Consider the following 12,668-nt stretch of genomic DNA (forward strand, 5'->3'; position numbering starts at 1 on the left):
CCAACATTGCAATGAGAATGATGACCCCACCATTAAATTCAGGACTGTGGCCAGTTTAAATGGGCGTGAATATTCAAACCAAACAATGGGGGTGAAATGGGGGTTAATGGGGGTGAAAAAGAGGGACATCTGTAATACTTTCAACATTAAATATTTTAAAAATAAACAAACTTTCTCTGATCGTTCCTGAACACTTGCAATGTGGCTAGTGCAAGTGGGGAAGTTAATTATTTTTATGCCTATTTAATTTTAATTAATTTAAATTTAAATAGCTACATGCAGCTATGGTATTGTAGAGTGAAGGTTTAGACAGAAAAAACGGCAGCCCATCACTCAATGTCCCAGAATCTTCTGCAATGTAATAGGTAAAACGAACTTTGTATTCCAAAGTTACTGTAAATCCGAAGCACAATATATAACATCTCCATGATACAATCTTTGTGAAGAAATCTCTTTTGAAACGTGAAAAATACTACCCCACTGAAGTCTTTTTTTTTAAAGGTACGCTTCCATTGATCAGGCATAGTTTTGGTTTCCTAGAAAAGAAGCAATTTTCCCCAAATAAATCCACCCCAAAATAATAACCTAAAAACATAAGACATTACTCAAGTTCACAGAATGACAGGCGCCCAAATCATTAAGAGCTCTTATAACCCAAATTTGGAGCTCCTGGTTGTTTTAAAATCCCATCAAAAAACAAACAAACAACAACAACAAACTAAAACCTTCTATTCACTGAGATAGAAACTGCGAGCTTCCCGAGCCATCCCTTTTCCCCTTCCACTTGGAGGTCTTTTTTCTCCACTTCCACTGAGATATAACTGACATCTAGCTCTGTATAAGTTCAAGGCATGCCGCAGCATGGGCGGGCATACCTCTACTGAGAAATGACCATGACCCTAAGTGAGTCAACATCCATCTCATCTAATGACAAACACACGTTTTTCCCTTGTCGGGTCAACTTTCAGCAACTTTCTAACACACCGCACCGCAGGGATCACTCCAGTCCTCACATGGTCCAGGAGGAGCCACTCTTCTAAACCTGGCAGAGGTACCCCCAGCTCAGCACTCAGGCACCTCGGACCCGCCCCCCGCCCCGCACACACCCACGCCCCCGATCCCCGCACACACCCACGCCCCCGATCCCCGCACACACCCACGCCCCCGATCCCCGCCCCGCCCCGCCCCGCCCCTACCTTTCTCGCTGACGCTCTCGCTCTCCAGCTCCACGTCCTCGCAGCTGGTGTACTCCGGCGTGGACACGCCCTCCTCCTCCGAGCTGCTCACCGACATCTGCCGCTTCTTGCCGCCCCTCTTGGGCCGGTGCGGCTTGGGCGGAGACGGCCGCACCGACTCGGACTGGTCGGAGCTCAGCGAGTCGTTCCGCAGCATGGTCTCCGCCTTCTCGCGCTTGGCCTTGCGGACGAGCACGGCCGAGCTGGGGTCCAGGCGGCTCTGCTTCCTGAGGGGCTCCGGGGCTCTGGGCTCCGGGGCTGGCGCGGGGGCCGGCCCATGCCGGGGCGCCGGCGGGCTGGGGTTCGGGAGCGGCTGGGCGCCCGGCGCCCGGGCTTCCGCCGTCCTCTCGGCCGCGTAGGTCCGCGGGGAGTCGGGCGGCCCGGGCCTGGGGGCGGCGGGGGCGCGCTGGCCCGCCGGGCTCTCGGGGGCCGCGGCGCCCGCCTCGGTGTGCGGGAGCGCCACGTCGCTGTGGCGCCGCTCGTGCCTGGCGCGGGACACCCGGGCGTGCATGCGCATCTGCTGCTCCTCCGGCGGCGCCTTCACGGGGTACCGCGCCAGGTTCGGGTCGCTGCGGTACCTGGTCTGGTACTCCTCGCCCCTCGGCTTCTCCGCGGCCGCCGCTGGGCCGTCCTCCCGTTTTCCCGGCAGGTCGGAGTAGTCCTGGGACCGCCCTTTCTCCAGCCTCCGGCTCTCCCGCCGTTCTTTCCGCTCCCGTTCGTCCGAGGCCCCCTCCCCGGGGGGCACCGAGGTCTTTGGCACGCGTTTCCGCTCGCTCTTGGGGGCTCCTTTGCCATTCTGCTCTGGGAGCCCTGGCGTCTTCTTCCTGTGACATACAAAGGGACGTCAAGGAGAGCCCAGTGGAAAGCCTCAAGTGAAGACCAGACCTTCCTACTCCAGATTCCAAGCCTTTCAAACAATTACTTATAATTGGATGTCTAATTAAAAGCGACATGACAAGGAACCATCTTAAACCTGTATATCTGACCAGCTTTCTAACACAATTTGCGTTACAATATGCTCAGGGACTTCAGAAGTTATTTGCACATTTCAAATTCTCTATAACTAGATCAATAAATGCCATCAATTCAATAAATGAATAAGTTGTATGCTAACCACTGCTTCTGAGTCAAAGACTAAAAATATTTTAGATGAAACTAATACAGGAGCAAAAGAATATAAACCAATTCAAAACTAAATATATACTTGATATATATTTGGACAATAGATAGGGACGATCTTTTACGGTAACTGAAACGTTTAAAGAATGGACATAAAAGTATGTCCATTTCAGGAATCAAATCTAATAGCATTTCTTCAATAGAACAAAAGCAATTTTAATGAGATCATGTGCACCCAAACACCTTTTTAAGAAGTTGGTTAGGAAAAGAATGGCTGACCCTTAATCTTTATTTTACTTTCTGTAGGCAAAAATAATAGAAATATTGGAAAATTTGAAATTAATATTCATTTTTCTTTCCCTCTCCCTAATTTCAGAACATAGTGCAAAAGAATAAAACAGTTTTTCTTCTACTTTTCTCTCTATCCTGTTGACAGCACTGGCAAGATAAAAGGAAAGGAAAAGGGTTTGCCAATCTTTGAATGTTTTAGATGTATCATTCAATTGCTCCATTCAGCCCTTCTCTGTACACTGGTGTACACCTGATTTTGGAAAGTTCCAGCAACTATTCCAGAAGTTACAGAAAGTAGGTGCCTTGGCTAAGCATTCTGACACTATATGATCTACTATGCAATTAAAATGGAGACAAACTAAGACTGATTTTGGAATCCTGAGGTCCATAGAAGAGGACTTTCCAACATCCTTTGACTAGAAGCCCAAAAGCAGAAGTAATAAACAAAAATCAAGAAAAAAAAAGTAGGGCAATTTCTATTGTGGGTGACCAAAATAGTAATTGCTAAGATATGGGTTAGTTTGAGGAAGGGCTGGTGATGGTGAAAAGGAAGGGTAAAGGCTTTCATATGGCATAGGAAGGCAAAATGGAAACATGGAAAATTCTGTTTCAGATTACATTGGCCCACAAGGGTGACATTGTAAGGGGACTAATAGAATACATATTAATCATTATAAAATATAGTTTTCATAAGAGCATTATGATTACACTGCAAACATTATTAGCTCATTAAGGCATAGTTGATCTGGTTAGAAGTTTATATTGTGTTAATTTACTTTTCCTGAAATACTGATAAAGAATGCTTACCTTGCAGGGTTCATGTGAGGCTTAAAGGAGATACCATCTGTGAAAATGCTCTATGACAGGATAGAGTATTACGAAAATGGAAGGAGTTCCCTCCAGTCTCTGATTCTTTGCTTACTGATTGTTTTTCTCCCCTCTACCTTTAATTGTTCCATTTCCACTAGCTCCTGATGAGTGTATAAGATATGCTCAAGGATTCTTCAATAATTTAAAACAATGCCATTCTTTCAGTCTTGCTTCTCTCCCTAAAGTTGTTACCTGTCTCTCTTTTGCTTCTACACTCTCAATGTCCTTACTGTTTTCTTAAGTATTTATGTAATCAGTGAGTGATTGGTATAATCAAAAGGGCATTTGCCCCTCTTATTGTCTTGTTCCTTTAGGCTACATGCCCTTGCATATACCTGGAAAACCAATCCCACTCTCCACCTGGTTAATTCCTAGTCAATTTTCAGAGCTCAGCATAAAATAAATGTTTTCAAAGAAGGCCTGCTAATGTACCCACGCACCCTCCACTGGGTCAGGTGACCCCATGGTATTCTCTCAGAGTACACACTCCGTTAAGGACTAATGCTATAAGTGAAGAAATGATGTAAAAGCTTTGCTGAATTCAAGGTTGGAAGTTAGTACCCAACTGGGTGACTAGCTTATATCGGCACACAATATGACCAAAAAGCTTCTCAAGAAAGGTCTCCAAAGGCATGATACACTCTAGAGAGAAACATAGCTCTTCAGGCCTGTTGTTACCTTCCATGTGGGGCCTGAGAAGCACAGCTTCCAAACATGTTTTCTTAAGAACCGTTACATTCTTGAAAATGGGTTTGTTGTCAATACAAGACCTTGCCTTTTGCCTACAGGGCTGATGAACTATTACCTCTCTCTTGGAGGTTCACTTCTAGACCTGGATGCAGCCTGCTTCTGTTCTGGCCCCATGGCTTGCTGGGAGGGCTCAGCTCCCTTGCTCCTGTCTGGTTGTGCACTGGGAGGAGCGGTGTCCTGGGAGGAGGCAGCTGCGGTGCTTAGGGGAGTCTGAGACCGTGATCGCTCCTGGAGCCGTGCTTTCTTTTCTCTGGGTACCTCAGAACCAGCACCTGTAGCTGTATCACTTAGGGTTCCATCCTGACTGGGCTGCTGAGGGCCACTTCCAAAGAACCAGGCCCCAGATTTGGTTAAGATTTCTTGTTGCTTTCGACATAAATTGCATACCCACATAACCTATTTGAAGAAGAGAGAACAACATAAAATTTCTATAACATTTGGAAATAATTTATCTTCATCAAACTAAAATATATTTTAAAGGAAAAAAAGGTTGTCATCTTCATATTTATCCTTATAAATTTCTTGTGTAAAAGATCCTTGTCAAAGTATATGAAATTACAGTGCCTCTGGGTAACCTTTTCCTTGTCATTCGAATCCTAAGATTCTGAGTTTCCTTTTACCGTGTATCCATCACATTTTATATGACTAACCCTGCAGTTTCATTTAAAATATATTACTAAAATGTACTAAAAGGGGAGTTGATTGATTAGAAAAATATTGTAAGGAGCTATAGAATTAATATTTATGTACATAAACTTCAGTGTCTCAAAGGGTTTAGAAGGTATCCGGTTTCTCAAAAATCATACATTATTAAAGCCAATACTAAAATATATTCCTGTGGAAAATAAATAATGAAAGGTAGGCACAAAAAAGGTCAAACTGAGTATTATACCTAGTTTATTAGTAGTAGACTAACCTCCAGTTTATTTTATGCTATTAAGTATAATTTTTCACATACATATTTACTAAATCAATAAATCTGGGGCTGGGTTTATTCATATGTGACAACTCTGATATAGTTTCCACAAGGAGAGCTATTTTTGGAACAGTCATTTAGAAACATATCCACTGATAAATTATGAGATGTATGACCACTTAAAATAAATCTATATATCTGCTCCCGTCTTAGTGACATTTAAAATGAATGTAATAATGAGGACAATGATGATAATCGAAATAATAAATAATAACAATGACACCAGCAGGCACAGAGCTGAGATAGGTGCCTGCAGCCCCATGAGCCTTCTCGTCAAGTATCCCAGTACCTCTGCTCCTTTGCGGTGTGTTCATCTTGCTGCCTCAGCCAATTTCCTTTGGATGCACTTTCATTTTCATTTGTATTTCAGAAACAGTACTACCCCATGCAAAACCTGATTACCAAACTCTAGGCCCTCACTTTCACAAATGTAAATTCAGTCAACAATTACTCAAAAATATCACATAAGGATGAATAAATCCTAGGTACATTACATGAGAAACAATGAGGAGAAGCAGCAGCTTTGTTTATTTGGCAGAAAGAAGAAAATGTACAACTGAAACATTCAGATAGATAGGAGGAAAATTATAACTGCAGCCATAACATTTGACAAAAGCTAAAGGGAAAATAAGAAAAAGAGTGAGAAAAGATAATATATATTTTTAACATATAAAATGTTGCAGATAAACTGTTAAAAACTGCTGCTTTTTCTAAATGAGGAAACTCCAATGATTTAATATGTCTGGGAGAACTACAATAGAGATATTTGCAAGAAATGTTTAAGATTGTTAAAGCTTAGCAGTCCATCGCCTTAACCACTCGGCCACCTCGTCCCAAGATTGTTAAAGCTTAATTCATTCCTCTACATTCCCTCAGATCGTAAAATTAATTAGCTTCACAAAAGTAATTAGGAGGCATGATCTATAATAAAAGCATAATATGCTAATTAGACAGGACAGCCGAACGACCTTCCAGACATACTTCTGGACAACCTTCCGGATGAAGCAGGGGCTGTGAAGGCCGAGGCAAGCCCCTTGCACGCATTTCGTGCATTGGGCCTCTAATATCTACATCTTGTCTTATAATTGATACCACAGAATTCCCATTTATAAGATGTTAAACAAGATGAACAAGGCATTGCATAAGCCTTTATCAAAATAGAGGATTTGTGGAATGTATCTTCAATTCCTTAATAAGGCTATATTATACTCAATGTATCACAATCTCCTTATGCCATAAATAAGGTCCCTCAGAAGTCTTCATGGGTTATACATGGACATATCAAAAGATTACATCTAAGGGCAATGTCCCAGCACCATGACTTCCATGCACAGTGACATTTACTTTCTGCTGCCTAGACCCCAGATGGGGACAGGTGCTATGCTTCCTCATTAGTTGCCTTTTAACTGACAAAAAAGTGATGAGCATGTCTGAAACCATACCATGTGCAGTAGTAAGTCCTCACTTAACGTCATTGATAGGTTCTACAACTTTAAGTGAAACAACAGAACAACCAAACTTACCATAGGCTAATTGATATAAACAAGAGTTAAGTTCCTATGGCATCTCATCAATGTTATGAGGAAACAACACTGAAGAAATAACATTATTGGAGGACCTGCTGTAGTAAAGGAGGTGGTTATGAAACACGGACTATTTTATATCAATTAAGTAGACAATAAATTTGTATTTATTATACTAATTATAAGCAAAATATTATTCACAATCTAAATTAAGCCCTTTTATACAAAAATATTAAAGTATCCTTAGGGTAAGTCTATAAATTTCCTTTAAAACCATACAGAAAAACAATAAAATTTATAATTAATACAAAAATTCCAAAGTGGAGTTAAACAAAAAGGGCAGAAAGGAGCATGATGACATTGATTAAAAGAAGAGCAAAGGAGATTGTTCACTTCATTGTACATCTTTATATTTTCTAGAAAATTTTTATTTTGATTGCTTCACATTTTAAGTGTTATAAAAATGGGCCAGTAAGAAGTAATTGCCAGATTTGGGAAAGTTCCAAATTTTGACTATGTGCAGAATTGCTACAGTATCAAGAAAAGCAAACAAAATATAGTTACTAGTAATTACAGTTATATTTAACAATTCACTTAATATCACTTTAAACTTATTTAAAAGATTATAGTTAGGGGGTAAGTAGAAGCAGCTAGTTTAATATTTTTAAACTATTATTTAATCATTTATGTTTGTGGTGTTTAGTCTAATTTGGAATATACAGTTTAATTCCAAATATTTTCCTATATCTTATTTTCTTGCGCACCGCAACATTTTTAGATTTATATTTCAAAACTGGTTGTAAGTGTGGTTAATCTATCCTCTAATTTGAAAGCAAAATTAACTATAAAAAAGTCAAAATATTTAATTAAAATACCATGCCCAATCTCAGTTATTAGTTATATAAATTACTCCTGCCACAAAGTTTACAAAGAAAAAGAAATTGCTTATATGAGTAATAAAGAAAATATAATAGAATATTTTTCTCAGACCTTTCAACATACTTCATATCAAGCATTACATACATGTATAAAAATGAGCCAAATAGTTATTAAGAAGCAATACAGTTTTGTATGTTTAAAGATTCTCTTTTTGAATATAGTATTAAGTATTATTTTGCTTGCCTGGAACTGTGTAGATAACCCCAAAGTGGGATGGGAAGCCTTTCTTAACTAATTTTCTAAAAAGAGCGTAAGATAATTGGTTCTACCAAAAATGCTATTTATTTCACACACACACACACACACACACACACACACACACGCACACCTACCTTTTAGAGATTACACTATGCAAGATACTTTGATTGAGCATACTGGAATATGTTCCATACTAATCCAAACTAAAGCAGGTCTGTGTAATAACAGCTTAATAATTTACAAATGTTAAAAAACCAAATAAATCCAAATCAAGCCCTCGCCAGTGTGGCTCAGTGGATAGAGCGTTGGCTTGTGGACTGAAGGGTCCCAGGTTCGATTCCCGGTCAGGGCACATGCCCGGGTTGCGGGCACGATCCCCAGTGTGGGGCGTGCAGGAGGCAGCCGATCGGTGGTTCTCTCATTATTGATGTTTCTCTCTCTCTCTATCCCTCTTCCTTCCTCTCTGTAATCAATAAATGCAAATCAAATGAAAGGTTATTTTGAAGCAACATGGCTTCTGAAAGTCCAAGTTATACATCAGAAATATGAAGAATATTTGAAAATTTTATTTGGTCCTTTTCATGTAACAGCATTTTAAATTCTATCTTCCCACTTAATGAATCCATAAGAAATACATTTGATCATTTTATAAAATCCACAGAAATATTTTACCCAGAGAAATAAAAATTACAACATCCCCTAACATGTGGAGAGAGAGAGAGAGATAGAGAGAGAGAGAGAGGAGAATGATGAGAATGAATACAAATTCCATGGATAAAATTGAGAGTTTGACAGAAAGTGTCATTCAGATAGAAGAAATACTTTACACTTGCCTTCACATGAAATGTTTATAGAACCAGGAACACAGAGCAGAAAAAAAATGTGCCTTAGATTTACTCTGGACGATACTATTGAGGTGAATCATGACACAGAAGTACATAACTCTTACATTAAAATTTCTTGCTTATAAGAATTCATCTGAGGTATTTAATATTATTATATAAAGAATATATATAAGCATGAAGATTTTAAAAAAGATAACCTGTGTTTAAATTTCCATTCTATATTTTACGCTTAAATTTTAAAACTGACTTGTTTAATACAGTACTTTATTAAAAAAAATTTACACTACCATTCTGTGTCAGTTATAGTAATTTTAACTTTCAAAATTTCAAATTACCACAACTGGCACAAGAAGAAATAGAAAATCCAAATAGCCTTAAACTAGTAAAGAAGTTTAATTCATAGTTAAAAGACAAAAGAAGTTAAATTCATAATTTTAAAACAACTTACAATGAAAATTCCAGAGCCAGCTATCTTCACTGGAAAATTATTTTAAATATATTTAAGGAGTAACTGATACAAATCTTACATTTTTTAAAATAGTAAAAAAAAAAAAAAAGAGAGAGAGAATAGGAGAAACTATTTCCACTTCTGAATTCATTTTATCAAGTAAGCGTCCCCCTAACACTAAACTCCTTCTACAAGGAACTCTGTTCAAAGAAATAAAAACCCTATGTCCCTCTTATAAACAATCTATAATAATAAAAGGGTAATATGCTAGTTAGACCGGATGTCCTTCCGATGAAGCCGGGGCCAGAGGAAAGCCGCCTGGGTCCCAGGTGCCTGCCAGCGGCCGGATGATGGAAGCCCGAGTTCCACCAACAGCCGGGAGAAGGAAGGCCTACTCTTGCATGAATTTCCGTGCATTGGGCCTCTAGTTATAAATAAGAAAAATGGACACCATAGTAGAAATGGATAAATTCTCAGAAAAATACAACCTTCCAAGACTGAATCATGAAGAAATAGAAAACCTGAACAGACTGAACAAATTGAATCAATAATCAAAATCTTCCAACCAACAAAAGTCCAGGACCAGACGGCTTCACCGGTAAATTGTACCAAATATCCAAAGAAGATTTAATACCAATCCTCAAACTCTTTCAACGAGTAGAAGAGGATAAAAACACTTGGAAATTCATCTTCAGAGGCCAGCATTACCTTGTTACCAAAACCAGACAAGACTCCACAAAACATAAATAAAATAAAATTTATAGGCCAATATCCCTGATGAACATGAGTATGAACATTTTCAACAAAATATTAGAAAACTAGATTCAGTAATACATTAAAATGATCATACACAATGATCAAGTGAGATTTATTTCAGGTATGCAAGGATGATTCAACATCCACAAATCAGTCAGTGTGATATACCACATTAACAAAATGATGGATAAAAATCATATGATCATCCCTATATATGCAGAAAAACATTTGACAAAATTTAACATCTATTTATGACTAAACTCCCAACAAAGTGGGTATAGAGTAAATTTACCTCAACATAATAAAAACCATATATGACAAGCCCACAGCTAACATCATACTTAATGCTGAAAAGGATGCCCATTACTCTTGCCACTTTTATTCAATAAAGTATTAGAGATTCTAGCCAGAGCAATTAGGCAAGAAAAAATAAAAAAGCATCCAAATTGGAAAGGAAGGAGTAAAAGTGTCACAAATGGCATGATATAATATATAGAAATCCCTAAATATTCCACAAAAATTGTTAGAATAAACAAATTTGGTGAAGATGCAGCATACAAAATCAACATATAAAAATCTGTTGCGTATACTAATAACAAACTATAAGGGGGAAATTAAAAAACAATTCCATTTACAATTGCATCAAAAAGAATAAAATACCTAGTAATAAATTTAACCAAGGAGGTGAACAGCTGTGTATACTGAAAACTTTAGTTTTCAATGAAAAACATCGAAAAAGATAAAAATAAATAGATATTTTGTGCTCCTGGATTAGAAAAACTAATATTGGTAAAATGTCCATACTACTCAAAGCAATCTCAGATTCAATCCCTATTTAAACTCCAATGACATTTTCAGAGAAATAGAACAGACAATTTTTAAATTTGTATGAAACCAAAAAAAGACTTCAAATAGTTAAAGAGATATTGAGAAGAGAAGAAGAAGAAGAGAACCAAGATTGGAGGTATTACTCCCAGAATTCAAACTGTATTACTAAACTGTATAATCAAAATAGTATGTTATTGACATAAAAACTGACACATAGGTCAATTGAACAGTATGGAGAGCCCAGAAATAACTAAGCGCATATACAGCCCATTAATATACAACAAAGGAACCAAGAATATGCAATGGGGAAAGGACAATCTCTTCAATAAATGGGTGTAGAGAAAACTGGACAGACAAATGCAAAAGAATAGAAATGGACCACCATCTTACACCAAACAAAAAATTAACTCAACATGGATTAACTACTTAATATAAAACCTGAAACCATAAAAGTCTTAGAAAAGACAAAGGCAGTTAGTTTCTTGCCACCAATCTTAGTGATGATTTATTTTTAATCTGACAACAAAAGCAAAGACAGTAGAAGCAAAATTAATAAGTGGGGATATAAACTAAAAAGCTTTGTACAGCAAAGGAAATCATCAACAAAATGAAAGGCAACCTCTGAATGGGAAAAAAATACTTGCAAATCATATATCTGTTAAGGGTTAATATCCAAATATATAAAGAACTAATACAATTTTTAAAATCTGATGAAAATTGGCAAATGATCTCGATAGACATTTTTCCAAAGAAGGCATACAGATGGTCAATAGGTACATGAAAAGATGTTCAATCACTAATTATCAGGGAAATCCCAAACAAAAAGAAGAAATATGTGTTGGCAAAGATATGGAGAAAAGGGAACCCTTGTACATTGTTAGTGAGAATGTAAATTGTTGCAGTGACTCTAGAATGTGGTATGAATGTTCCTCAAAATACTAAAAATAGAATTGCTATATAACCCAGCAATTTCATTTCTGGGTATTTATTTGAAGAAGAAAAAACACATTCCATTGTAGGCAGCCTCTTGTCTCCATTAAGTTTTCCTACTCTCTGAAATTGGCCACCAGAGCCAATTGGTTGAGACTTTGTCAACCAGTATTTTGCTTTTGAATCCCTTTTTGATGCTTGGTCCCATGAAGCAATTAGAACTAATAAACTGCAAAACTATGAACTTAAATAATTTTCTGTTTTGAAATACCTTATTTATTGTAACAGGACTAACTCCACATCCCAGTTTTCTAAAATGTCTTTCTTCCTCCAAGAAACCATTGCCAAACAGATACCTAAAAAGAAATCATATATCTTTCTACTCCTAGTTTTGAGATAAACATTATATTCAAGAGCATTTCATGACTGTACATGCTAGAAAGAAATCAAAACATCTTTTATTTAAAAAGAAAAGAAAAACATAGAAACACAATCACTATTAACACTGTAATGTGGACATGAGTTCAGCCACTACAAACCAATATATCACAGCTAACATAATCATAGTCAGTAAAGTACTTGAAAAAATAGCTTGCTTAATAAAAACTGTATCATGGAGAAAGCTTTTAGAATAAGTTCTCCTATTTCTAATAAATTAACATTGGCCTAGTTTTCACTATGTACTTCATTTCCCCCCCTCTCCCTAATTCCATATGTATTATTGCTGGTGGCAATATTTACCAGAACTGTCATCTATTTTCAAGGTCTTATAAAGTTTTTGTAAAGTGTCCTCCTGCTGTTTATTTCACACCTGCTAACATAATCCTTCCTTTCTGATGCTCTGTTTAGTTACCTTGGAAATGATATCATAACATAGCAGAAACACCTGTCACTGCAAGATGGTTCCTGCTTAATTTTAAGCTGGAGTTAACTGCATTTCTGTATATATATTGGAAAAAA

At 37.8% G+C, this 12,668-nt stretch overlaps 1 protein-coding gene across 9 annotated transcripts in view; it reads right to left on the minus strand.

Moving 5' to 3' along the window:
• RIMS1 (regulating synaptic membrane exocytosis 1) overlaps nt 1-12,668 on the minus strand; it is a gene marked incomplete at both ends in the record, with an annotated part of 410,367 nt that overhangs the window by 181,733 nt on the left and 215,966 nt on the right. For 6 of the 9 annotated variants that reach the window (XM_079780205.1, XM_079780201.1, XM_079780203.1 and 3 more), the window contains one exon: nt 1,197-1,306. In XM_079780205.1, the coding sequence (XP_079636331.1) occupies nt 1,197-1,293 (97 nt within the window). Of the gene's footprint in view, nt 1-984; nt 1,037-1,196; nt 2,060-4,320; nt 4,662-12,668 lie in introns of those variants that run through there. The other 3 variants (XM_079780206.1, XM_079780204.1, XM_079780191.1) reach the window with 2 other exon arrangements.

Source organism: Cnephaeus nilssonii (genome assembly GCF_951640355.1).
Source record: "Cnephaeus nilssonii genome assembly, chromosome: 9".
Taxonomy (NCBI): Eukaryota; Metazoa; Chordata; class Mammalia; order Chiroptera; family Vespertilionidae; genus Cnephaeus; species Cnephaeus nilssonii.